The following is a 27805-nucleotide window of genomic DNA, read 5'->3' as shown; positions in this document are numbered from 1 at the left end:
CACAACCTAAGTGTTATCTGTGGAATAGATATACTATAGTAATTATGTTATATGTGTGTCAACTCCCCATGAGTTGACCTTTCCTTCCGGATTATGGGAAATAATGTCAAGATGGAGCGTGTTGCTTATCTTTTTCACTGTACTGCTGGATTTTCTTTAAATGTTTTCAGGTGCACAACTTCTATAGAAAATGTTCAAGTTTTAATGAGATAAAAATGATTTTCAGTCGCAAATGAGGACCAGAAAAGTCAACTTAATTTTTCAGAGTGGACATCGTGTGCCTCTCTGAATGCATCGCATTCTTATTTTTTATGGTTGTTCGGGCTTACTTCATTCAGATGGTTTATAAACAGCAGAAGTTTATTGCTCACTGTTCTGGGGACTAGAAGTCCAGGATCAGGGCAACAGCATGGTCAGGTTCTGGCGAGTGCCCTCTTGCTAGTTGCAGACTGCCAACTTCTCATGGCATCCTCACGTGGTGGATGGGGCACAGGAGCTCTGTGAAAAAGTGGTGAAAGTGTCAGTTGCTCAGTCGTGTCCAACTCTTTGCACCCCCATGTACTATAGCCCACTAGGCTCCTCTGTCCATGGAATTCTCCAGGCAAGAATACTGGAGTGGGTCGCCATTTACTTCTCCAGGGAATCTTCCCAACCCAGGGATTGAACCCGGGTCTCCTGCCTCACAGGTGGACTCTTTACTGTCTGAGCCACCAGGGAAGCCCTTGGGAGCTCTGTGGGGCTTCTTTATTAAAGGGCCAGTCCCATTCATGAGCACGGGGCCTAATCCCTCCCTAAAGCCCCACCTCCTAATCCCATCACTTTGGGGGTTAGAATTTTAACATATGAATTGGTAAGGGGGATACACACATTTGGCTTCCCAGGTAGTTCAGTGGTAAAGAATCCACCTGTCAAGGCAGGAACCTGGCTTCCATCCGTGGGTTGGGAAGGTCCCCTGGAGAGGAAAATGGCAGCCCACTCCAGTATTCTTGCCTGGGAAACCCCATGGACAGAGGAGCCTTACAGGCTATATAGTCTATGGGGTTGCAAAGAGTCGGACACGACTGAGAGTGCACACACACTTTCAGACTGTAATCTACCTAGTTGAAATAATTCAGGAGAAAAGGCAACATGTCGTTGTACCACTCAGACTCTCTTCATACGCTCCATTTCTCAGTTATGGGTTTGGGGCACAGATTTAAGACAAACCTCCCAGAGTCCTTGGAATTTGGTGTCAACTGTTTCTGGAGCAGTTTTATGAAAAATAGAGCTCTGTTTTCCACTTTGGGTTTTAAATAATTCATTGATACTTATCCTTGAAAATATCTCCAGAATCTGTGCTACCAGCCATGAAAGTTTTATCACCACCATCTCGTGAGAGCTCGTTTGTTAACTGGGAAGCAGTGATAGGCCACACTTCCTCCAAAGGCAGGAGGTACCATTATCACTGGATTGTGGTCTTCTACTTGCGAGCATTTGCTCTTGGCTACTCCCGGGAAGGCCACTGGTGACAGAGATATCTGTGAAGCCAACTATCCTTGTAAAAATGTCAGTCCAGCCCACCGTTAAATTTAAAAATAAATTAATTAATAAAAACATGACTGGTATCTCTGAACACAATCAAAGGACAATTTAAAAGTCATGTGTGCATGCACATGTATGGTTTTGACTCCTTCCTAAAAAGAACCACTTAAGGAATTTCCTGGCAGTCCTGTGGTTAGGACTCCATGCTTTCAATGCTAAGGGCATAGGTTCAATCCCTGATCAGGGAACTAAGATCGTGCAAGCCACGAAATGTGGCCAAAAATAAAAATAGCCACTTAAAAAAATGGAAATTGAAGTTCCAATTTTCAAGTGGAAATTGAAGCAGTTGCAATTTAAATCCCAAGCGTTTATATCCCTTCTTCTGAGCTTCTGCTTTGACTCAGCCTTGCAGATGTTTCATGGGCCCCGGGCCTGTCACCACTCCTCTCTTCCTGGGACATCAGCAGGAAAAGCTCAGAGGAGCCCTTGTGAATTCATGGGATTGAGGAGGAGGCAAGAAGAATTTCTCTACCAAATTTGGCCATTTCCACAGAAACCTGTGGCCTCTCAATAAAAATATCCTTGTGGTCAGTGTTATATGAGGCCCTCCCAAGATCAGCAAAATGTTTGTCTGATCATCCATTGTTGCCCAGGGGAGTGAGGGTCATCACCTTTCTACCATCCGCCTACATTCCAGCAAGGAAACATGTTAACATTTCCTCCCAGTGAAAGCTTGGAAGGGGAGGCACAGGAACTAGGTTAATCTAAACTGTATTGGAGAAGGTGTACCACATTACGTAACCTTAGAAACCCGAGCAGGAAGGAGGTTGCAAATCTTCACAGGTTCAGTGATGGGACGCCAGACTGCTGTGAGCTTCTGCATGGTATAACCTGCTGGTGGCCATGGCACTCACAGTCCTCCAGTCTCTACTTTTGCAAATGTTTGACGTTTTGCAGGATGGAAAGTTTAAAATACTATATAAAACTAAAAACCAGATAGTGAGCTTTCTGCTGACTAGAGAAAAACCTAAAGAGAAACTGGTGAGGCCTCCCCTGGTTCTCCTGGGTGAAATAGAGCTCACTTCTTTTTTCCATCTCTTGTTCTCATGGTATTACTTCTTAGACCAACCTGTGACATGTACGTGTGAGTGTGTATTTGTGTCTATGTCTGCGTACATACCTACTCATTTGGCACCTACCTCCCCTGTTATTACACAGTCTGCAAGAACTATGTCCGTTTTGTACATCACTGCTGCAAGGGAGCCATAAACAGAGTTCCAAAGATAGATGTGTGAATGAATGAATAAAATGAACGCATGACAACTAAATACCGGATCATCTTTTTCTTCTTTTTTGTCTTCTTTTAGTTGCAGAATTAAGAAAAATCTTTGAACCAAAGAGGAAAGAATTTTTAGAAATGAAAAGGTAAGATGTTCATCGTACTTAATGAAGAGGGAGAAGAATTTGCTGAGCAAAAACACTGAGTAACCAGTGTTCGTGGAGAAACCGATGCCCCTGACTCACTGCCTCTGTTTGGTGTCTCGTGCAGAAAAGAAAGAATTGCCCGGCGCTTAGAAGGAATTGAAACCGACACGCAGCCCATCCTCTTGCAGAGCTGCACGGGCTTGGTGACTCATCGCCTGCTGGAGGAGGACACACCCAGATACATGCGTGCCACAGACCCGGCCAGCCCGCACATTGGTGAGCTTGTGGCCCACAGGCCTCTCATCAACCTTTAAAAAAAAAAAAAATTTTTAACTTTATTTATTTATAGCTGTGCTGGGTCTACATGGCTTCTCAGGTTCTCCCTACTTGTGGTGAGCGGGGGCCACTCTAGTTTCTGTGGGCAGGCTTCTCTTTGCAGTGGCTTCTGCTGTTGTGGAGCACAGGCTCAAGGCGTGAAGGCTCAGTAGTTGTGGCACATGGACTTAGTTGCCCCACAGCATGTAGAATCTTAGTGCCTGGACCAGGGATCGAACCCATGTCCCCTGTACTGGCAGGCTGGTTCTCAACCACTGGACCACCAGGAATTCCCTATCATCAGCGTTTTCTATCCAGCACTCCTGGAAAAGGAGATGTTGCAACAAGTGAACTGTGCAGGTTGTAATGTTTTTTAAGCTATGTGTTTGTTAAAACCAGCAGCAACACCCACGTCAGCTCCCCCGTGCCTCCCAGGTGTGGTCCCTGGTGTCACGACAAGAAAGGACCCCACTGTTGAGTAATTGATGACCAGTCATTTCTCCCCCACCCCAGCCTGGGCCCCACCAGGGGCAGGTCCTGGCTCTTTCTCTCCATCTCCTCAGGGCCCCAGCTGTCAGAGATCCTCAGGTTTGTTTGGGAAAGGGCTGAATAAGACAGCCATCTCTTATATATAATGGATTTAAACAGAATGCCCTGATGCCCGGCACAGGGCCGAGCTGCCCGCAGCAGGGAACTTGATGGGCAAAGCTGGACCTCATGCTCAGGGGTCTCACTCTGTGTTTATGCAACAAATATCTTCTTTAAATTATTTGAACAGGTGTAATTTTAAATGTATCATATATTTATTTCTTGTTAAATAGCATGTCAAACGTGACTTAGTTTTTCTGTGGTTTCTCAGATGTCGGTATGAGCATCAGATATCACACATGACCTTAGGAGAGGATGGCATATATGGGGCTGCTCTTCCCGTCTGCAGCCCAGGTTCTGCTGCTCTGTGCTACTGCTTTTAATAGCCAGCGTCTTCTAGTTTCTTCTTCAGAGGGAGTTGCTAGTCCTCTTTCATAATGTGATCAGTTTGCTTGTCTCTACAGTTTCTGGTTTTCTATGGCCAGAAAACTAGAGAACTAAGATTTTTTTTTTTCTCATTACACACATGATGAATCAAGAACAGCCAGAGTACCATAATATATGGCCACAAATAAATCCTATTGTATATAAAATGTATCATATGATCATGTAAGCATCATGTTGGTCAGGAAGAAGTATTTAACAAACTTGTCTTGGGAAAAATGGGATGGCAGTGGGGAGAGACAATAGCCGATCCTCACTTCCTACTCAACACAAAAATAAGATTCAGCGACTCACATCATTAATTATAAGAGAATAATTAAGAATATGGAAGCAAAAATGAATATTTAGGTCCAGTTGAATGGAAATGAACTTCCAAAACACAGAAATAGTGGTAGAAATCACCAGTGACCAGGTCAGTTGATTTGACTACATAATGAACATCTGTGTTTCAAAGACAATCTTCAACAGACTTCACAAAAAATTAAATTTGGAAATATTCATGAAAAATATAAAGAACTCATATACCTATAAAATTTTACATAAATTGATTAAAATGATACTATGAATCAAAAGAATATAGAGCAACAAGTTTGACCAGATATTCTAGAGGAGAAAAAGATAATAAAATGGCTACTAAATAACTGAAAAATGCATGTATCCTCTTTTTCCTGGTAATCTAGGGCAATTTTTAATTTTTTGGAGAAACATCACATCATAACAAACATTTTTAGAAATATGGAACTATTTATATAAATCCAAAATAGCAGTGTAAAATGAAGTACAACAGATACAGATAGATAATAAATTATATGATTACTTGATATTCTCATTTATAGTTTTATATATTACAAGTATGCTTTCTTATCTTTATTTTTTATTTACATATAGCTGATTTACAGTGTTGAGGTAATTTCTGCTGTACAGCAAAGTGATTCATTTATACATATATACACATTCTTTTTCATATTTTCAAAGGTGATTTTTTTTTAATTAGCAGTGTTTGTGAGAGAACATAAATTTCAGGTTTCGTTGTAAACTGATGCAAACTTTATAGAAATTAATTTGACAATATAGCAAGTATCTTAAAATGAGGTACCTACTGATAAAGCAATTCTACTTTTACACAACTATCTTTTGTAATTGTAATCAGAAAATAAGATGGATTAAAAGTTAGAATCAACTTAAATGCCTAGAAATATGAGATGACTTAAACTGATTCTAAAATGCCTGTTGGATAGAATAGTATAAAGTCTTAAAAAATGATATCTTCAAAATAAGATTTGCAAGCAGGGAAATGTTTTATGTAGAACATTAGGTTATATAAAATATGAGTTATATAGAAAACAATCATTGACTAGAAAGAGTATATAGGAAAGTTTAGCAAATTATGCATTTATTTATTACTGATGATTATAGATTAGTGATTATTGGTGACTTGGGGGCTAACTTTCCTGTGTTTTCATTGTAGATCTTTTCTACATCACACATGCATAGTGTAATTGGAAAAAGCCACTTCTGTTAACAGAGAGGACCACTGCTACCTGGCGGATATTGACATGGCCCATTATTATTATAGTTACTATCAGATGCTGAGAAATCACACTCTGTCATTTGTCAAATTACAGCAGTTCAAATATCTGTTATCCTTTCTAGAGGACTCTGAACACATCCTCTGGCCTCACACATGAAATATTAAACTCAAAAGCAGAAAAGTAGATGAATAAGGGGAAATGACACTGAGCAGCAGTGAAGGCTGTCAAGGTTGAGCTTTAAGCTGAGGCCATGCCTGACATGGCTTATGCGGTGGTGCACAGAGCATCTCAGCCCTTGATGTATTTCCCTGCAGACCTCAGATTTCTTCAGCCTCCCAGGTAAATCATTGTAGGCAACCTCAAGGAGGTGAGAAATTTGTTCTTCACAGCCTGGCCACTCAGTGTATTGTGTACATAGCAGAGTAGAATAAATGTATGTCTTTGATTGAATTCTGTATATATGATCTTCTTGTAGGTCGATCAAATGAAGAAGAAGAAACTTCAGATTCTTCACTAGAAAAGCAGACTCGATCCAAACAGTGCACAGAAACCTCAGGCATCCATGCTGACTCGCCCTACAGTTCAGGCATCATGGACACCCAGAGCCTCGAGTCCAAAGCCGAAAGAATCGCCAGGTACAAAGCAGAGAGAAGACGGCAGCTGGCAGAAAAGTATGGGCTCACCCTGGATCCGGAAGCAGACTCTGAAACTCCGTCTCGATACAGCAGGTCCAGAAAGGACCCCGAGGCTGCGGAGAAAAGGGGGGTAAGAAGCGAGCGATCGGCTGAGTCCAGCAGAGACTCCGGCTCATCCTACTCCAGGACTGAGCTCTCGGGGCTCAGGACCTGCGTGGCTGAGTCCAAGGACTATGGCCTGCACCGGAGCGACGGTGTTTCCGACACAGAGGTGCTGCTCAATGCAGAAAACCAAAGACGCGGTCAAGAGCCCAGTGCCACCGGGCTGGCCCGAGACCTGCCCCTTGCAGGGGAGGTCTCCTCTTCCTTCTCATTCTCCGGGCGAGACTCTGCCCTCGGTGAAGTGCCAAGGTCCCCAAAGGCAGTGCACAGCCTGCCCAGTCCATCGCCTGGGCAGCCGGCCTCCCCAAGCCACTCCACCAGTGACCTGCCACTCCCTGCGGAGGCTCGAGCCAGGTAAGTGTTGACCCACCGTCACCTACATCCCCTCTGCTGCTTCTGTGTCTGAGATTTGGGGTCCTCAGTGCTCTGCAAAGTTCTGGGCTAACTATAGAAATAATGATATTGGTGATTTTTTTTTTCATTTTCACAATGTCAACACAGGTTCTACCAAAGCAGAAAGCTTCCCAGTCTTAAATTTATCGATTTAGTTCTTGGTATGTTCTTTTTTAAAAGAAGAAACTGAACAGGTGTTATGGCGACACATTTTCAAGATCTTTCTTCTGTTTCTCATCTGCCTTTAACAAGTGTCTTTTCCTTCATTTTCCTGTGATCATACCCAAGACTTTGTAGCCATTGTTTCTGTTGCTGTCATTTAAAGTCACAAAGCAGAAGGGCGCCACTAACCAATTTTCACTGGGTCTCAGTTTAGGTTATGTGAAGTATGCCCAGTAAACACCGAATATGACTATAACATATGTTACATAAGTATATCAGCATGCTAAGGATACTGCTGTGTATCAAAGCACCTCATTGACAAGATCCACCAGGAGGAGAAATTGCTGCATCACAGAGTCAGCGAATGGAAAATCAGAGAATGGATAAAATCAGAAAGTCAGATGCCTGAAGAGAATATATGTTTCTCTCGCAATTTAAATATCTAAGTTTAAATTTGAGTTCAGTTTAGATATTTAAATCTAAAAAGTGTGCTGAACAATTAGGATGCAAATTACATAAATCTCCTACTTCATGGTTTAGGCTTATTGTCTAGGCAGACTCCTAAATGTATTTTTTCAGTTCAAATAAACATTAGGTTTGCAGGTGAATTCAGGGGGATAAGAACCTGAGATCAGGCAAATTTATTCTAGAAAAAAAAAAAAAAGAAAAGAAAACATGATGGAAAATACTGCTGTTTATTCCACATTGGGACAAAGTAAATATGGCCATCTTCACGTGGCAGTCTTACATCTAAAACAGACTATTTCAGTTATTGAAGTGTATTGACTCCAAGACTGGCCGCTACTGGCTTGACCACCCACACTAGAATATTTAGTGATACTAGCTTCTAAGAGAGGAGAAGGTAATGGCAACCCACTCCAGTACTCTTGCCTGGAAAATCCCATGGATGGAGGAGCCTGGTAGGCTGCAGTCCATCGGGTCGCTAAGAGTCAGACACGACAGATCGACTTCACTCTCACTTTTCACTTTCCTGCATTAGAGAAAGAAATGGCAACCCACTCCAGTATTCTTGCCTGGAGAATCCCAGGGACGGGGGAACCTGGTGGGGTCCCACAGAGTCGGACATGACTGAAGCGACTTAGCAGCAGCAGCAGCAGCAGCTTCTAAGAGAATTCAATAGTATGGATCCTGATTGTATTTTGAGGGCCTTTGTTCATCCTTCAGACTAAACTGCTCAAAGTTTAGGGACTTACTGTCTCGTATTTTGAAACATATGTTATAGTCATATTCTTTTGTTTTGGGAAATTTGCATTTCGTAGTAGAAACAATGTTCTTGGGTTAGTTATACTCTATCAAAGCAAACTCTTGGCGAGCTATGTAAGCAGGACAAAGGAACCTAACATCACAAATTAGAAAGAAAGTTCGAGTTGTGTGGGTTACATGGTTTAAAAAATAACAAGGAATCCAATTTTTGATTGCCATATCATGAAAACTTTATCATCGCGGTGTCTGGGTTAACCATCTACATCACATATCATCAGTTCTCAACAAGATTTTTGAAGCAGTTATAATAATAAAAACTGTGCAGAGTACTCCAGTAAAATGATAGGATACATGATAGTTCTGTATGAGTAAAAATCTCAATATTCAAATATATATATCACTTAAAATCTTAAGAGCCCACTTCCTTCTAGGTTTTGTTGTTTTTTAAGTTTTTGGCTGCGCTAGGTCTTCATTGCTGTGTGTGGGATTTCTCTAGCTGCAGAGAGTGGGGGCTGCTCTCTAGTTGAGGTGCTCAGTCTTCTCCGTGCAGAGCACGGGCTGTAGGGCTCATGGGCTCAGTAGTTGTGGTGCACGGGCTGCAGACCCTACGGCACATGGAATCTTCCTGTACCAGGGATCAAACCTACGTCCCCTGTAATGGCAGGCGAGTCTTAACTACTGGCCCACCAGGGAAGTCCCCTCCTGGTTATTTGACGAGGCATGTTACCTGGGAGTGTTCATACACCTAGCCTCTGCTTGACAGTGCCTTTCTTTCACAGAAGAAAGGCTTAAAGGAACTAAGAAATTGTAAAGGAGTTTGCAAGGAAGCACATGCCTTGTTTTTTGAATCCACTCAAGACATACAAATTTGCAGGCCAAGAAACACAAATCATTTCATATAGAGAAGGAAAAAACCAGAGATGTGTTTACATTAAAAAGCAAGGAAAGTAATGTGTGACAGGTATGATGTTAAAATAGCATTGGGTTTTAGTCCACACTGACTTCATTTGTTCAGCTTTTAAAGATGGATTTAAGTGGATTAACATTCTGCTGGTAGTCCTTTCTCTAGAGCCAGGAAATTCAGGTGTCAGGGAGTCATTGTTGTCTGACTTCCATTCCGGGAGAAGAGAGCCAAAAAATACTTTGTGAATTAAAACAACAAAGAACTCTTGGTGACCCAGTAACTGTAGTGAAAATAAGATGGTATCTGACCTGGAAATATGTGACAGAGAAGTTTAGAAGGTTAAGAAATGACCAGAAAAATATCTACAAATGCCAAAACAATTGAATAGCATACTGGATTTGTCCTATCACTGAAATGGAATCTTTTTCTCACTGTTATGCTTTACTCTTTCATCCCTGTGAAGCTCTGAATTAGGCGGTTTTGGGATTATTTATCTCTGAATTGTCACTCCTGCTCCATCAATTCATTTTGTGCTCGCTAGGAAGAGGCTGTTGTTTGTTTCATTAATTAAATTGGAATACATCACTCATGAAAATAGCATCCAAACACTTTACAGTGTCCTAAAAATTCAAATGTGAGCCAGATATTGAATGCATAGTTTTTTATATGTTCTCATATATGCTAATGCAAATATATGTACAAACAGAATAATCATTAGTTCTTGTACTATACTGTTTTTAAGCATTATAAGGTCAGTAACAGTTTTTAGGGCAATATTTAGCTGAGTGATTAGTTTATTTTAATAGCTCAGTTGGTAAAGAATCCACCTACAATGCAGGGGACTCCAGTTCAATTCCTGGGTTGGGAAGATCCCCTGGAGAAGGGGTAGGCTACCCACTCCAGTATTCTTGGGCTTCCCTGGTAGCTCAGCTGGTAAAGAATCTGCCTGCAATGCAGGAGACCTGGGTTTGATCCCTGGGTTGGGAAGATCCCCTGGAGAAGAGAAAGGCTACCCGCTCCAGTATTCTGGCCTAGAGAACTTCATGGACTGTATAGTCCATGGGGTCGCAAAGAGTTGGACACGACTGAGCGACTTTCACTTTCACTTTCACAATTTTTGTGATAGAGAAGATATGTATGTATGTGTATGTATGTATGCGTGTTATATGTGTGTGTGTATGTATGATAGTAACAGAGTCTTTAGTTCAGAAATCCTGTCAGTTGTCCAGGAATTCATATGAAAATATTGTTCTTTAGCAAACTAAGAACATACATAGTAACAGAGCAGTATGTGTGAGTGTGTGTATATATATATACATATATTTTTACATATTTATCTCTATATATGCTATATTGGTAATAGAGAATAAATCACATGCCAACCACCATTCCCTTGTCCTACCAAATTCTGTAAATTTGGAATTTCAAGAATTGTGTTTTCCAAACAGATGGTATAACTGAAATGAACCATTCTTTGTTAATTTGGCCACTGTGAATTTTAGAATAAAATTCCAAGGTATTGGGAGCCTCTGTGTTATTCAAAATTTTAAAGTCTGAACTCCATTAAAAATCTTAAATCCAAAGCTCTTGTCAGTTTGCTATTTGGTGCATCTCTTAAGGTCACAAACAATAAAGTGCACCATCTGGGTTAATTTTGTGAGTGCAGAAACCCCGCCCCCCCCCACCAAGTCCCACACCTGCCCTTCTCCTGAGCATGTGTATTTCCCTACAGGAACTGGAAAGAAGAGAAGCACACCTAATTTTCTAGTGGTGATCCTCTCTAGAGAACCCTGGGGTTTTATTATTATTATTATTCTCCTGGGATCCCCACCACTCCTTTTCCCACTTAGTGAACTATCATTCATGCCAGAAGACTGATGGTGGGGGTTTCATGCAGCGCTGACGCTGACCTTTGATCAGGGGTGGCCGCCATTGGTGAATGATGGTTTGAAAGGGGCTTCTTCAGAGCTGTGCCCTGGCCGCACAGTGGGCCACGGCCCCCTCCAGAATGAACCATTTCTGCAGCACTGTGACATGCAGACTCTGGCCATCCAGGAAGGAAGCAGGGTTATGATGCAGTCCTACCCTTTCTTTTCTTTATTTTTCTGTTTTAATTCAAAACTGTTTTGTTTTGGGAATTCCCTGATGGTTCCATGGTTAGGATTCTGTTCTTTCACTGCCGGGAGCCAGGGTTCAATCCCTGGTCAGGGAACTAAGAGCCCACAAGCCGTGTGCTGCAGCCAAAATAAACAAATAAAAGGTTTTGTTTTGTTTTAAATTTTACTGAAGTATAGTTAACTTCTGCTGTACACTGAAGTCTTTTTCATGTTCTTTTCCATTACGGTTTATCAAGGATATTGAATAGTTCCCTGTGCTGTACTGCAGGACCTTGTTGCTTATCTATCCTGTATATAATCATCTGCATCTGCTAATCCCAAACTGCCAATCCATCTCTCCCCTACCTTTCCTCCTTGACAACCGCAAGTGTGTTCTCTGTGTCTGTGAGTCTCTTCCTGTTTCATAGTTACGTTTATTTCTGTCGTATTTTAGATTCCACGTATGAGTGGTGCCTTATGGTATTTGTCTTTATGATGCACTTCACTTAGTATTATAATCTCTCTAGGTCCATCCTGTTGCTGCGAATGGCGATATTCATCATTTTTTAAGGTTGAGGAATATTCCATTGTGTATGTACACATCACAGCTTCTTTATCCATCATCTGTCGATGTGCACTTAGGCTGTTTCCATGTCTCGACTATAGTGAATAGTTGTGCTATGAACATTAGGGTGCACGTGGCTTCTCAAGAGTTTTTATCCTTTATTTCTGATCGTTTGCGCATCTCCCAGTGAGAGGTTTGCATCTAAAAACTGTCTCCAGAGCCTGGAGCTCATTGTTTTAGTTAATTGGCGAGATGCTGAGTGAGGCAACTGCCTCTTGACCATTGGCATTCCTGGGTCAGCTTCTGTCTCTGCCACGGCAGGAAGTTTCCTAACACAGAGTCTACACTGGGCCAGAATGTCGTGGGAACAGAGATCTCTGAGGATCTACTCTCTAAAGAGACTGCTGGATACTTCTCACGTGTGTGTTTGTATTGGCACAGGATTGCTTTCACCTTCCTATCTCCCCAGACATCACTCTTGTCTTGTTCTTCTAGCTTTGGGCTGTTTTTACGGTTAATTCATTGCCTTTTTTTTTTTTTTCTTCATTTTATTCTATTTTCACTGTCAAATGTCCATTTCTATCCACTGAACAAAATAAGATGATGTCACCGAAAATACTAGCTGGTATGTCCTAAAAATTCAAATGTCTGATAGATTTTAAAATACAGTATTTTGCCTGTGTGCTTGTGGCTTTGCACATTCATACACTCATGTGAATGTGCAAAGCAATCATTAGCAGTTTTTCCAAACAAGCAACTTTCAGCAAATAAACTGTTAATTTGAATGAGATGCTGGTGTTAATAGCTATTCTTCTTAAGCTGAATCATGTTTTATAATTAGGAGCTGTTACATAATTAGAGCTAGACACCCACAGGGTGAAACCAATTTTACTGTGCTGGATTTGACTTCATTTTGGTGGCAGGAATCACTTTTTCACCCATTAACTCTTAGGGGTTGTGAGGAGTCAAAGCGTGTCATTTTATTAGATACTTAGGGATGCAAACCCAGAGCAACTCCTTACCATGACAACTTAGGGTGAGTTCTTATTTCCTGGTGATATAATTCTCCAGTTGCCATGTCATAAAAAAAAAAAGTTCTTTTACACTCAAGGTCACCATCTCTTTCACAGGTAACCCTATAGCCCTCTCCTTGGGAGGTAGCCACTGCCCAATAGAGAACTGGCTCACCCCAGGACCCCACAGAATAGATAGTGTTAAAGAATGTTAAATTCTTAAAATCAGAAATAAGCTGGGAGGTTATTTAGTTTAAAACTCTATTTTATACATGAAAAGCCCTGAAGATGAAAGACTTTAAGTAACTGGATTAGGACCATATAGCTGAGTCCATGATCTGGTCAGTCATTCAAGGTCTCTGAATCCATCAGAGTTCTTTCCATGACACGTTGCTCTTGTTATTAATGTCAGTTCTATTTTCCATCATAGTAGAAAAAAGAGGTAGCTGTTTTTGCCCTTTGAAGGCTAGAAACTTTAGGATATAAGATTGGGGATATTATAGAAAACATTTATGTGGATTTACATAAGGTATTTAAAAACCTCATCCCCATAAACAAAATGAAAACTTGTAGTCAGGGTGGGGGAAAACTCAAACTCAGTAGGCATCTGTCCATCCACCCAAACCTGAGAGGTCTTGATTCATGGGTTAATTTCAGCTCTGAAGTAGTTTAGCTATTCATTCAAGAAAGCTATCTTGTGCCAGGCACTGTGTTTCTGGGTGGGCATGTTATTTTTAAGTGTGTGAGTTAACCACAACACAGTCAGGTAAATAAGATTATAGAGCCCAAAGTTGGGTGCCATGGGAATACCAAGATAAGTTGTTCATCTTTCCTCCTTGGAGAAGTGGCCGTAGTTGAACTAAGGCCTTAAGGATGTGGTGAGTTTGCTAGACATGGAGAGTGGCTGCTCCAGGTGACCTAGAAGGAAGGGGATGGGATGAGTTGAGATAGTCAGGTGGTGACCAACCATGGGGCAACTTATGACAAGGAGTTTGGCCTTCTCCTGGTGGACAGTACAATGGGAAGTGCCCAAAGGATTTGACAGCAAGCATGTTTGGTTATGTACTTCAGAAAGAATACTCTGGAGGAGTGTGGGGGATTTGGCTGAAGGAGAATTGATTCTAGTCAGGGAGACCACTAAAGAGGTGGTTGCAGTTACCTACACATGAGGTGATGAAGTCTTGGTTCCACATTGGCCTTGGTTCTTAACTTGGTCCTGTTTGGCATTTCATTAGGTGATCTGGGAGATACTAATTTCTGAAGGAGGGATTGTAAATAAATTTGATGGTAGGAAAAAAAAGAAAAGGAAGAGGGGGAGGGATTGAGAGAGAAGAGATTAGACGGGATGGGGGAAAGAGAGAAAGAAGGAAGAGACTACGGGAGCATGGAGGCAAGAGAGCGCCTGTACCTGGAATAATGGTAGGAAGCTAACAAGATGAAAGTTAACAAAGTCAGTCCTATATTTAGAAGGGGGAAAAAAAATCAGTGTATAAATTCAGGATTGGAGAAACTTGATTTAATAGCAGTTCGTGTGAAGCAGACCTAGGAGTTTTAGTTGACAATAAGTTCTTTATATGACTGCCAAGATGGCTATTCCAATCTGGGAGGACATTAATGAATGTGAATTGTCAATGACACAGGTAGCGCTAGTCCGCTTGTGTTCTCCAGTGGTCAGGTCACATCTGGGGGTCTCATTCTCACTGAGCTCTTGACCGATAAGAATACTTTCAGAGAGTCACCTTTGCATCTTCCCTTTCCAAGTTTGTATACATTTCTCCCTGTCTTAATAGAAACCAGAGTCATTTTTGGAGTCTCTTACATATTCTGTGCTGCTGGACTCCCAAACCAGTCTGTTCTCTGTATCAGATTGTCCTTTTCCCAGTATGGTTATAAAGCTGAAACTTGACTTGCCACAGGGAGCCCTAAGTTTATCTGCCAAAAGGGGGAAAGGGGAGAAAGACCTCATGTACCAAATGAGGTGCCTCAAATGCAGCTTCACCTGTGCTTCATGTCTCAGGAAGAGGGACATCTAGATGCCCAGTATCCTGCAACAAAGCTGACACACCCAGATAAGGATGTTAGCAGTTTTGTCAGGATTTCCCCAAATACGGCGCCATGAATCTGATATTAAGCCAATCCATAAGATTGATAAGGGTGATCTCAGTGATAGCGTTACTTTTGTAGAAGTCTTGCAGGAAGAATAGATACAGCATCTCAGTCATTTTCCCAACTCCTTCCCTTCATCTAACACATACCAAGGGCCTCCATCAGTTATTTCTGAGCGAATGTTCTGCTGTTTTCCATGTCTTCATGAAGTGTCAAAAAACGATATCTGTGCTGCTTGAAATAGCCAGTCTGCAAACTCAGTATCAGCCCTCAACATATAAGGGACTTGCAAGGAATGTAGGCCATGGGTCTTTACCTTCCTCAAGAAAGTTGTGATGGGAAGAAGGGGTCACTGACCTACACAGCAGGCTCAGAGACCATTGTTTACATTCTGGTCCAAGCCTTTAATCTCACTGTGGACCAGTGACCCCAATCAGCAGAGTATACTTGGAGCAGCCCTTGTTTGTACTTCAGGGCTCTTTCCACTTTGTCTGGGCTTGGAATCCTTATATATGGTCTTGAGTCCATGTGCTTATAAATACATTCAGCTGTGAGTGGGGATTGTGAAACATGAACCAAAAAGTCGCTGGCTGCTCTGGGGGACTTTCGAACTCAAGTCTCCGGCCCCAAAAGGCTGATTCTAGGCTGGTCCCACAACCAAGGCAGTCAAGTTCCTACCTTACTTTGGTTACTTCATTAGAAGTCAAGTAGGAGACACGGATCCCCTTTGAAGATCCCTCCAATCCCTTCCCCAGACTCAGCTGTTCCCTCTGACTCTCTGGTCCATTTGCACGTACCTTTCACTCTTTTTCAGCCAACCTTGCAGCATTTAGGCCTTCAGCGCTGAGATTAGCCCTGAGGGAAACTGGGATAAAGTTTATCCCATGTTTATCTTGCTTCTGCCCCCAAAAAGTTCTTCCTGGGTGGCTCAGATGGTAAAGCATCTGCTTACAATGCGGGAAACCTGAGTTCGATCCCTGGGTCGGGAAGACCCTCTGGAGAAGGAAATGGCAACCCAATCCAGTACTGTTGCCTGGAAAATCCCCTGGACGGAGGAGCCTGATAGGCTATAGTCCGTGGCATCGCAGAGTCGGACACGACTGAGTGACTTCACTTTGCCCCCAAAAGACTCTATTTCTACATTTTGATTACTCAGAAAGTCTTTACTCCATGATCCAACAGTGAGGCTTTTTAAAAAAATTTATTGAAATAGAGTTGATTTATAGTGTTGTGTTAATTTCTGCTATAAAACTGGTTCAGTTATACACACACACACATACATTCTTCTTCATACTCTTTTTCATTATGGTTTATCTCAGGATATTGAATATAGTTCCCTGTGCTGTATAGTAGGACCTTGTTGTTTATCCACTCTCTATATATAATAGTTTGCTTTTGCTGATGCCAAACTCCCAATCCTTCCCTCCCCCACCTCCCTGTTGGCAACCGCAAGTCTCTTCTCTGTCCCAGCGGTGATATATGTTTAAATTGAGACATAATTTACATCAGGATGCACACAGTATTTTAAGGACGCAGGCCAGTGAGTTTGGGAAATGTATAACCATTCCCCCTGTCGAGAGAGAGAGAAGGTTTCCATCACTGCTGTATCTCTGGCCACCAGCGTTGATTCTTGACTTTGCAAGGGCCTCACTTAGCTCCCACAGGCTGGTAGTATCATCTATTGAACTCATTATGTTCATATGAAATTAATCCTTCCCACTGTTAATTTTTTAGCCAAGTCTTAATTATTAAAAATAGTGAAGCATAATGTTAAGGGACATAAAACAACATTATCCATGCAAGATTTAAAAAATGCAAAAGAACCCAGGGTTTCATTGCCACTATCCAGATGTGATCTCTTTATTTTTTTCATGTTTTAAAATGCTCACCTACTGTTATTACATCTTAAAAAAACAGTACCTGCTGGGCCCCAGAAATACATTTTGTACTTGCATGAAATGATGTAGCTTTTCATCTGAGTCTGGGCCTCTCTTGGGCACCCTGCAGGCTCCCATGGTGGGAAGCTTGGTCCCTAACTTCCATTATGTTCCACACTTTGGGGTGCCCGTGAATTTCCCAGATCAGTGCTGCGCTTTTTTTTTTTTTCCGGTTGTGTCAGGTCTTAGTTGTGGCACTTGGTGTCTTCATCGCCTCATTCAGAATCTTTCTTTGCAGTGCAGGGACTCTCTAGATGTGTCGCCAGGGCCCCAGAGCACACAGGCTCAGCAGTTACAGCACATGGGCTTAGTTGCTCCATGGCATATGGGATCTTAGTTCCCTTGCATTGCAAGGCTGATTCTTAACCACTGGACCACCAGGGAAGTCCCAGTGCTGTACTTCAGTTCATCATTTTAGAACCCAAGGCATGGTTCTAGTCAAACAGAAGAGATTGGCACAGACATGGAGAACAGATTTGTGGTTGCCAAGGAGCGGGAGGAAGGGAAGAGAAGAACCAGGAGTTTGGAGTTAAAAGATACAAACTACTATATGTAGAGAATGAGTCAACAGCCAAGTCCTACTGTATAACACAGGGAACTATATTCAATGTCCCATGATAAACTATAATGGAAAAGAATATGGAAAAGAATATATATGTGTATAACTGAGTCACTTTGCTGTACAGCAGAAATTAATCCAACATGATAAATCATCTATACTTCAAGAAAAAAATAAAAAACTTAAAAAAGGAAGAGATTGAGGTTGCTATTTGATATGAAATGCTTAGGGAAGTGTCTCTAATAGTTGAGCAGAGACCTATGTAATGAAAGGCAGCCAGCCCATGTAGCTATGGGGGTGGACGAGTCCAGGGAGAAAGAGTTTAGTGAATATCTATCATTTTGTATAGATAAAAAATCAAAGATATAGAAAAAAAATTTTTTTGCTTGTAATGAGAACTCATATATATCATACAGCACTGTTAATTGTATTTGCCATGTCATACCTTACATCCCTAGAACCTGTTTACTTGTAACTGGCCTGATAATTTTTTAGGGTTCTATTGACCAAGTTTTATTCTGATTAATGAAGATTATATTCAGAAAGTTGTATGGTATATGTCACAGTTTGCAACGCATTCTATTGTACAAAAAGCATCTGGGCCTTAAAATAACTGTGAGGTAGGCATATGAGTTATTAACTGATGATTTTCAAAAGCAAGTATCCATTGCGCTCACTCTATCCCAAGCTATACTGATTGCCTCCTTTCTAAACTGCAGACAATATGCAGAACTATTCCTATGTTTAAATAAATGCTGAGAAATTAGATCCTTTATCATTGGAAATAAAAATGTCTTTCCATAATCTGAGTTTTTTATTTGCCATGGGCTCAATGGCTATAATACTAGAGACAGAAAGGTGGGTCATAGATTAGGGTGTAGACAGACTGGAGAACAGGGATCCATGCCTAAGTGTGACAGATTGCAGTGGTCACAGCGGAATGCACAGTAGTGATGGCCAACAGGTTCTTGCCTGGGAGTTTGAAACAAAACCCAAATTAAAATGATTTTTAGAAACTAAGAGAATTTCGTTTTAATTATTATTCTGTGCTTTGGGAAATGTCTTTGATCTGTGTTTCCAGTCTGGTATCACAGGTAGGCTGGTAAGATTTTGAGCTGGTAAACATTTTAACTAGCGTGTAGAGTTCCCATGCTTCTTTTTCTGTTTTGTAACAGCATGCAGGTCAATGATTTGGGTAGTCCTCCTGTGTCTTGCTTAATATACTGATGGCAAGATTTTGCTTGCCACTGATTTTTTGGTAAGATATCTTCAACCTGACATTACGACTTTGTCATATTCAACCTTGCATTATATTTGATTGTGTGTTGAAGAATGAGTGTGTCAATCCTGTGTTATCTTGCCCAACACAATGTTAGTTTTTGATGGCTGGCGTGATGCCTAATTTACCTTGGCTACTTCTCAGGCCCCAGCTCAGTGTTTTGTACATAGTCAGAACTCAATAAACATTTATCAAATGGACTTGTATTAGTACTTGGTAACTGTTGGTTGCATTATTCAGTGATAAATGTAAAAGAAAAATGTAGACTAGCAATTAAAGATATGATCTTATGGAATTTCTTTTTTTTTTCATATGTATTGTTTTGCATGGACACTATTTTTATATTTGGCTATTTACCAATGTACCTTTACAGAACTTACAGATGATAATTTGTATTTTTAATTCAACCTCCTACAAGAGAATTGTCTGGTATTTACAGGCAGAATATGACTGTAGCAGACTCTTGATATTTCCAAATGATCCCACAAAACACTTTATTTGGTGGCTTCAGGTGTATTTGTTCTATCTTGATATCTGTAATAAATGAACATCTTGGACATTCCGTGCACCAAATAGAAACCCCATGGCAAAACATGCTTAGACATTTTCAAAAGCCAGCATTATTCCTTACTTAAGAAAAGTCAGCCTTGAGGGTTTTAAATGATGATAATGACATCTATGTATGTGTTGACGTTTTCATAGGCTTTACCTGAAGTTTTGTTTTTTTGTACAAAATAGTACCGGGAAACCCAAACATGAGTGGTTTCTCCAGAAAGATTCCGAAGGGGACACACCTTCACTTATCAACTGGCCATCCAGGTATCTCCCAAGCTGTCAGCTTGTGTTTAGTGCGTGTGTCCCTGTCCCGCACATCACCGAAACTAACTCGCCTTTGCCCTCTTTTTGGTGGCAGGGCTTTTGAAAATAACGTGTTCAAAAGGGGGCTGCTGGAAGTTGCTTTCTAATCATTCCTTTTTCTCCTTCTCCTGCCCTAATGGCTGCTCATACTGTTCCCCTTTGCTTCTCTTTTGAAAAATCTTTTGACTCCACCTCTGGCTTTTCTCTTTTCTCACCACTCACATGCTGCCAGGAGGGAGCGTTAGTGAGCACATAACCAGTGTCTCTGGGCTGCTCCCTTAAGTCAGGCTAACCTACCCAGGGTCCCATCTTATCATCAGCTCCCCTGTCCTGGCCTTCCAGCCTCCTCCTCTCCATGTTGGCTGTCTGTCAACCAGTTGTTAATTTCCACAGCTACGTATAGGGCATCTGGATTTCAAAGCAGACAAAACCCCATCTAGCTTCATTGTTAAGGTTGGGGGCAGGGAGAGACAGAAGGAGTTAAGAATGAGTAAGTCACTGGCAGGACAAAGCACCCATATATTGAGTTTCTAACAGTCACTTTGTTCTTGGCTGAGGACAACATTCAGATTGTCTCCCGTGACAAGGACACATTCCGCAGGAGAACTTGAACAAATTAACAAAGCTTATAAATATGAAAACCTCCAACACTCGCTAGTCTCGGGGAAAAATAACAACTCAGAATGCTTTTCTCTTCCCCTGAATGGTTCACAGTAACTGCCTTTTATGTGTGTCTTTGACTTTTCTTTAATGAAATATACATATCCTGCATCTTATGTTGAAAGACACGTAGGTGTTTATTTCAAATTTAGTAGGATGCCTTTGTCATCTAAGGAAAAATTCCCTTCTAGAAAATGAATATCACCAGCAATTATTTTTGCTGACTAATCTTAAGCAAATAAAGGTTTTACGTTCATTCCCCTGAGAAATCACTTCTCCCACTTCAAAAGCATCCTTTATTTTTTAAAGATTATCCCCAGTCCACAGTCCATTCATAAGCAGTTTGAATGGTTTGTCCTTCCTCACTATGTGGTATTAAAAAAAAAAAAAAGTAAAAACAACTAGTTTGCACTGTTGAATGTTTACCCTTTGCTAAGTGCTAAACTGCATACTTGGCAAGCATCACATTACATCTTGTTACTATCATTTCCATTTGAAAGATGAAGCAGCTGAGGCAGGTAGGTTATCTGAGACCACACAGCTCAAACTGGCTGACTGAAGCTTTGAAAAGAGGTCTCCTGGGCCCCTCAGCCAGAGGTCTTGGCTACTTTGCTTCCACAGTAATAAGAAAAGGTTGGTAGCTTTTCCAGTGGATTTCAGTTTTGCTCTCGGCTATTTAAATAGCTCTAGAAACAACCAGAGCCCTCTCTTTTTGGATTAGTTTTTAACGGATGGCCTAATGACCATTCCAGTGGGGAGAACATGTTCAGTGCATTCTTTCAACAAAAATCTTTTTTTCCCTGGCATCCCTCTTAGCGCTGGAGTTGCTGGAAGTGATGATGTCTTAACTGGTCATGTGTTTTCTGAATGAATGAATGTTGTCTGCATGGCATGGAAAAATTTGTGACTCTTAAATGCTTGAAAAAGGGTAATCATTTGCTGTATCTTGAGCTCAATAAAAAATAACCATCATCATGAATGCTATGACATTTATAGGAGACAATGCAATTTCATTTGGCCTTTAGGCTTATACATGCCTGGAAACCACCCCCACCCCAGTCCATATACTGGGCCTGTCCATGTGCCCAGCCTCAGTGCACCCTCATGCATACCAGTGGTGCATAATAATGAATTTTCCTGGGCTTCTGAGTATTCATTTAGTCGGAAGGCATCCACTCTCTCCCAGGATAGCATCTGGCCCCTCCTAGCTTTACAGAAGGAAGAGCGAGTTTGTAAACTCAACACAAACTCCTTCCTCTGGCAAGGCGAGCGGGACCCCAAGATGCTTATCCAGTCTCCAGGCATCTCCGGTCTGCACACACAAGCTCTCTTCCCCCAGAGCCATTACCACACTTGGCAACTTAAATCCTTTTTCTTTCTTAAAGAGTTAAAGTTAGAGAAAAATTGGTGCGAGAGGAGAGCGCTCGCAGCAGCCCTGAACTTACCTCCGAGTCCTTAACTCAGAGGAGACACCAGACGGCACCAGGCCATTACCTGGCCTTTCAGTCAGAGAACTCGGCCTTCGATAGGGTCTCGGGCAAGGTGGCCAGCTCCGCAAGACAGCCCATCCGCGGCTACGTCCAGCCAGCAGAGCCTGTCCACACCATCACGCTGGTGACCTCAGACACCCCAGAAAGCATCTCCGAGGGCAGCTGGGTGGGCCCAGCCCCCCAGACTGTCACAAAGCCTCCCCCCTCAAAGGTTCTAGAAGGTGAAAGAAGAGACACCCCGGTTCTCCATATTTGCGAATCCAAAGCAGAAGATGTGCTCTTCTCTGATGCTCTGGAGAAAACCAGGAAGACCCTTGCAGTTTTGGAGGATCGTGGGTCTGGAAGAAGCCAGGAAGCCCCTCCTGGAACTGAGGACTTGAGTCAGCCCGCTGTTGGCATAGTTACCGCGGAACCTCAGAAGGAATCAGAAAGCCTGGCCCACCCGCCTATGGCTCAGCAGCAGCCCACCGAGAGGATGGGCAGGAGTGAGATGGTCATGTATGTTCAGAGCGAGGCTGTGTCCCAAGGTCACAGGAAGGAGGTGCCCACGAGGAAACACAGGGTCCTCACCCGCTCCCTGTCCGACTACACGGGCCCTCCGCAGCTCCAGGCTCTGAAGGCCAAGGCCCCGGCTCCCAAGCGAGATGCCGAGTCACAGACGTCCAAGGCCGAGTTGGAACTGGGCCTGCTGGACACGAAGGTCTCGGTCGCCCAGCTCCGCAATGTGTTCCTGGAGTCAGCCAGGGCCAGCAGGAAACCTGAGCTGTAGGTGATGTCCACGTGTCCCCTCAATGTGTCACTTGCACGTCCTTGGCAGAGTTATTCACCTTCCGACTTGTGTGGCATCCTGCCTTGAATCTTACCAGCTTAGCTCACCAGTGTGTGTAGGGCAGACCATCCAGGACATGGCTCCACGACTACCATTCTGCTTGTGCCTACTAACGAGGCTGGGGCGGAGGGTGGGAGGTGCCTCTAGAGTATCGGGACTCTGGAATGTTCCACCTCCCGACATGCATGGTAGAGGCATGTGGTGGGATTTGCACTGTCCATGCCTTGACTCACCAGGGTACATAAACCTTTGCTTTCTTCCCTCTCTGTGTCTCCCTTCTGTGTACCTCCTCCCCACCAACTCTAAAAGCCATTCTCGGGTTGAGGGGTCAAGCGAAGGCCCTGGTGTGGAGCGGGAGAGAGGGTCCCGGAAACCGAGGCGCTATTTTTCTCCTGGTGAAAATAGAAAGACTTCCGAGAGATTTAGAACTCAACCCATAACCTCGGCAGAACGAAAGGAATCGGATAGGTAGGCATGTGTCTGTCAAGTTCCCTGGTCGAGAAACTTATAAGAAATCCTATAGAAATTTCTACCCCAGGGATGGTTCTGATGCTGTTTCAATGGGATGTAATGACTCCATAATTCTTCCATCCAAGCTATAAGTGATGTTTGTTTGGCTGGTATAAATGTGTTTTTAAAGAATGTTGACCATGATGCCAATATCAGCATACCGTTTTAAATTGCATTCAGATGGTAAGAAATGAGAAACGTTAAACATTTGATGTTTTTAAATTTTTATGCCCTTAAGTTAGAATCCGGATTGTCCACTAAATTATATGGTGAAAATGACTAAGGGGGTTCATATTCAGTTTATCAATGTCTTATCTGCATGTTGTATGTGAGTGAGTTTTTATCATATGCTAACACAGAGAAATGAAAGCGTCTGTCTAAAAGACGATTGTCCGTCGTGTTTAATAAGTCCCCCTTGGTCCTGGTTTATCTCCACAAGGTGAAGCACCTGGCTGGGCTGTGAGCACACATACCCCACAGTGTCTGTAATAGTTGCCCATGCGTAGTCACTACTAGAGTTGCTACCAGGAGGATGTTCTTTAAGAGGCTTTAATTGAATTTTTATTTTCACTTTTAATGTGATCCTTGGATCTTCCACTCCAATCAGCTAATTGTTTGTTATTGTTTTTTCACTCATGTCTTTCCTAGGTCAACTTCAAATTCAGAAATGCCAGCTGCCGAGGGCAAGTATCTGTCTTTTTCTTCTTAATCATCTCACCCCAGATTAGATTTAGATGAGATTTTTTGCTTTTGGAAAGAATGAGATTATGGAACAATTACTTTCTTTTCAGCAGATTTTCTTCCTGTGAATATAATAAAACCTGTTGAGGTTTTCACAAGAACTTTCTTTAGTTTTGAGAGAGAGAGCTGTGATATTAACCATTTATTAAAACCATTGATTTGAATCAAAGAAGCAGGTTTTTCATGTTACTTTCTTGTTACTATTTAATAATAAACAAGAGAAATTCCTTCCTTAAAATCTCTTCTTAATTCCATAGTATCTATTCTTAAGTCCAAATTGATAGTAGAAAATTATTGCCTGGACAAGAATTTTGTTTGGTGAATTGCAATGGGAATTAGTACATTTTCACTGAGCAGAAGAATAGCCTTCCTCACCCAGAGGAAAATATTGCCTCTTGTTATTTTTGGGCTTCCCTTGTGGCTCAAACGATAAAGAATCTGCCTGCAATGCGGGAGACCTGGGCTTGATCCCTGGATTGGGATGATCTCCTTTAGCGTATTGATTCTTTTATTCAGAAGATTTCCAAGTCCACCTTGGAAAACTTTTCAGAGACTTTCCCTACGTCTTCTAATGATGTTCAGTCTTTATTTGTGACTCTTCCCAGATGAAGAAAAGGTCGATGAGCGAGCGAGGCTGAGCGTCGCTGCTAAGAGGCTGCTCTTCAGGGTAAGATGTGCTGAAAGGTCATCAGGGTAAGCCAGCCTGCAGCCCGCTCTGGCTCTGGGTTCTGGTGTGATCTCTCCTCCCATGTGGCTGCTGTGTGTGCTGCTGATGGCGATGCTGCCTCCTGGGGTGGTGGTGGGGGGCCCTCCTGTAGACCTTGCAGGGTCTACAGAGTAGCCACATTCTGCCGCCCCAGCTTCCTTTCCTCCAGTTGTTCAGGCTTCTACACTGTTTCCCATCCTAGGAGATGGAGAAGTCGTTTGACGAGAAGAGCGTCCCAAAGCGCCGCTCCCGCAATGCGGCCGTGGAGCAAAGGCTGCGGCGCCTCCAGGACCGGTCCCACACGCAGCCCGTCACCACCGAGGAGGTGGTCATTGCAGCCACGTAAGTCCCTCCAGGGCCTCTGGGCCTTGGCTGGAAGGCCTTCTTTGTAAAGAGAAATTTAAAGACTTTTAAAACGAGGCGATCTGAAGACAGTTCAGTTAGAAGCCACCAAAAAGTAGGTGTTTGGGTGTCTGGTGTCCCTGAACTTTGTATAGGGGTGTGTTAACCTATTGTATCTTCTAGAAGAACATGAAGGGGAGTTTTCTTTTTATTTTTTTGCCTGGTTTCTTTTTTAATCCATTTGCAATGGAAAATTTAAAATACAAGAGTAGACGGGTTAATGTTCTGAGCCCCCATGTCCTCATCACCCAAGAGCCAAGAACCCCAAGCCCATCTCATCTCGCTCTACCCGTTTCCTGCTGTAGTTATGTTCAAGCAAACCCTATATATCGTTTCCTCCATAAATATTTTAGTCTGTATCTCAAAACAGACTAAAGGTACAGAAGGATTCTCTTGGCTTTTAAATTATCATGATTTTTTTTTTAATTCCATGGAAGTCTCCAAACGGTGGGAAGTAGGTTTTGAGCCGTGTTTTCCCATGTGTTCAGTATGAATTTCCCAAAGTAATTCATCCAGGGATCATTGCTTCCATTAAGTGAAAACTTTTATTAGTTTTTTAAAAAAATAGTTTCTCCTGCTGGACATACACGTGCACACACCCTTCCTGAAAAAATGAAGTTCATATCATTTAGAGCATGAACAGCCCACATGTGAAGCTGCACTTAACTCAGCCGCCTGCACTTCCAGTTTGTGGATAAGTACATCTTCTATTCACTGGGAACTCTTGGCAAATCAAAAAATAATAATACTGTTTGGTTATTGTAAAATAAGAAACAACTAACCCTAGGAGCAAAACAGTAAATATAAGCAAAAGTTACCCACTTGTCAGACTCCCTGAACGTACTTTGATGTGCTTATAGATAATATGAGGACCATGATTTTTCTAAAAAAGAGCTTAGGACAACTTAGTAAAACAGAGACATAATCTACTGCTTTGCTGGTGGTTAATATATTAGCTTCTTTTTAATTTTTTTTTTTAAACTGGGACACTTATTCTAAATATTCTAAATCCTTTCCAAGCTCGAAAAATCTGTTCCTGTTCCACTGACTTTGGGTAGTCTCTGTCTCTTATTTCCTCAGTGTGTAATTGCTTTTCAAGTTCTTTTGTGATTTTCCCAAATAAACAAGCGAACAATTTTGTTCCAGTATGTTTTGACGTAATGTTTCTGAATTGAAAACTACGCTCTCCTTAATGCTTCTTTTCTTCTCTCTCCTTATGAATGTTCCACCTTTGGCAATTGCTTTTAAAGTGAACCTACCCCCGCTTCGTGCTCAGTGGCCACCCACCCTGTAATGACAAGACATCCTAGCCCCACTGTAGCTAAGAGTCCCGTGCAGCCTGCCAGGTACTGGACAGAAGTTGCTGCATGTCGCACTGAGAGCAGAGGTGCATCTTCCGATCTTGAATGTCTGTCGTTTGTCTGACAAACAAGTCAGCGCAAGGAGTTGTCCCAGCGAAGCGTGTGGCATCTTGCCGTCTCACACCGGGGGACTTCACGTAGGCCTGCATATGCTGGCATTTCATCCACCTGCTTTCTCTCTGTCCTGGGACTCAACCCCAACTAACCCACTCATCCATTTGTTTTCTTTCTGTTTTACATAACCCTGATCATCCCTAAAAAATTTCGTTTTTCATCTAAAATACTAGCACTTAATAAAGATTAACAGAAAAATAGGACGTTAACCTGAATGTTGAAAGTCTTATCATGCTTAAACACTTCTAGACATGAATACATGCTTACAAACAACCTTACCTGTTTTCTAATGGATAGACAATGCCATTATATTTGAGGATCCAGACAATAACAACTTATAGTGTCTGAACTTAGATGCTTTACTGTTATGTTTTAAGTTGTGGTGTTTTAAAGTGATGTCCTTAAGGCAGGTAAATATCCCCTCTATTTCACTGTTACAGGCCAAAACACAAAGGCTAAAGCAGGATTAAAACAAGTAAGATGACAGTTCAGAAAGAAAGCTGGCATTGTCGAGATGTGGGCTGTCTTTGGGAAAACAGGTTTCCAGCACACCTAGTTCTTCCCTGTGCTCAGTTATGTGCGACTCTGTGACCCCATGGACTGTAGCCCACCAGGCTCCTCTCTCCATGGAATTTTCCAGGCAAGAATACTGGAGCGGGCTGCCATTTCCTTCTCCAGGGGATCTTCCCCACCCAGGGATTGGACCCACATCTCTTGCGTCTCCTGAATTGGTGTCTTTACAACTAGAGCCACCTGGGAAGCCCAGTTCTTCTCTGGACCTCAGGAAAGATGCCAAGACTCAGGTCCCCTTACTCCCACCTCACTGTGCCCTGGAAAACTGACACCCCTCTCTTGTCTGGGACAACTTGTAAAGCACTAGTTAATCGGAGTCAAGGCAGAATATATTCTTCTCCTGGACTTGAGAATTGGATGTGCCTGTGGCAGAAGGTACATTGTCTTAGACTTTCCAAGATTCACGAGACCAGGTAACTGGAAGCCTTCTCCTCTTGGAGGGATTTATCAGCACCAAAATGTCCTTCACCTTTCAAGTTACCAGGAATTTCAGGTTTTTAGTACCTTTTAGGAAACAGATGGAAACCTACAAGAGAAAATCCTAGGTTAAAAGAGGAGAATGATCTTTACAGTGAAACTATTTGTGTGTAGTAAGTGAACATCAAAACCCTGTGTCGTAGTTAATGCTTTTGATAGAATAACTGTATTATTTCCTAACTGTTTAAAATGCAGGGACTTCCCTGGTGGTCCAGTGGTTAAGA

At 42.2% G+C, this 27805-nt stretch overlaps 1 protein-coding gene across 18 annotated transcripts in view; it reads left to right on the top strand.

Moving 5' to 3' along the window:
- SVIL (supervillin) overlaps positions 1-27805 on the top strand; it is a 256109-nt gene that overhangs the window by 159941 nt on the left and 68363 nt on the right. For 11 of the 18 annotated variants that reach the window (XM_070800945.1, XM_070800947.1, XM_070800944.1 and 8 more), the window contains 10 exons: positions 2889-2946; positions 3071-3222; positions 6301-6976; positions 19599-19679; positions 21764-22633; positions 23007-23165; positions 23856-23890; positions 24554-24615; positions 24857-24996; positions 26307-26402. In XM_070800945.1, coding sequence (XP_070657046.1) covers positions 2939-2946; positions 3071-3222; positions 6301-6976; positions 19599-19679; positions 21764-22633; positions 23007-23165; positions 23856-23890; positions 24554-24615; positions 24857-24996; positions 26307-26402 — 2279 coding nt within the window. In that variant the 5' untranslated portion in view covers positions 2889-2938. The remainder of the gene's footprint in view (positions 1-2888; positions 2947-3070; positions 3223-6300; positions 6977-19598; positions 19680-21763; positions 22634-23006; positions 23166-23855; positions 23891-24553; positions 24616-24856; positions 24997-26306; positions 26403-27805) is intronic. The other 7 variants (XM_070800953.1, XM_070800952.1, XM_070800955.1 and 4 more) reach the window with 5 other exon arrangements.

The sequence above is a fragment of the Bos indicus genome, chromosome 13 (genome assembly GCF_029378745.1).
Source record: "Bos indicus isolate NIAB-ARS_2022 breed Sahiwal x Tharparkar chromosome 13, NIAB-ARS_B.indTharparkar_mat_pri_1.0, whole genome shotgun sequence".
Classification (NCBI taxonomy): domain Eukaryota; kingdom Metazoa; phylum Chordata; class Mammalia; order Artiodactyla; family Bovidae; genus Bos; species Bos indicus.
The sequence above is the reverse complement of the archived record's forward strand: the minus strand, read 5'-3'. Positions and strand labels throughout refer to the sequence as shown.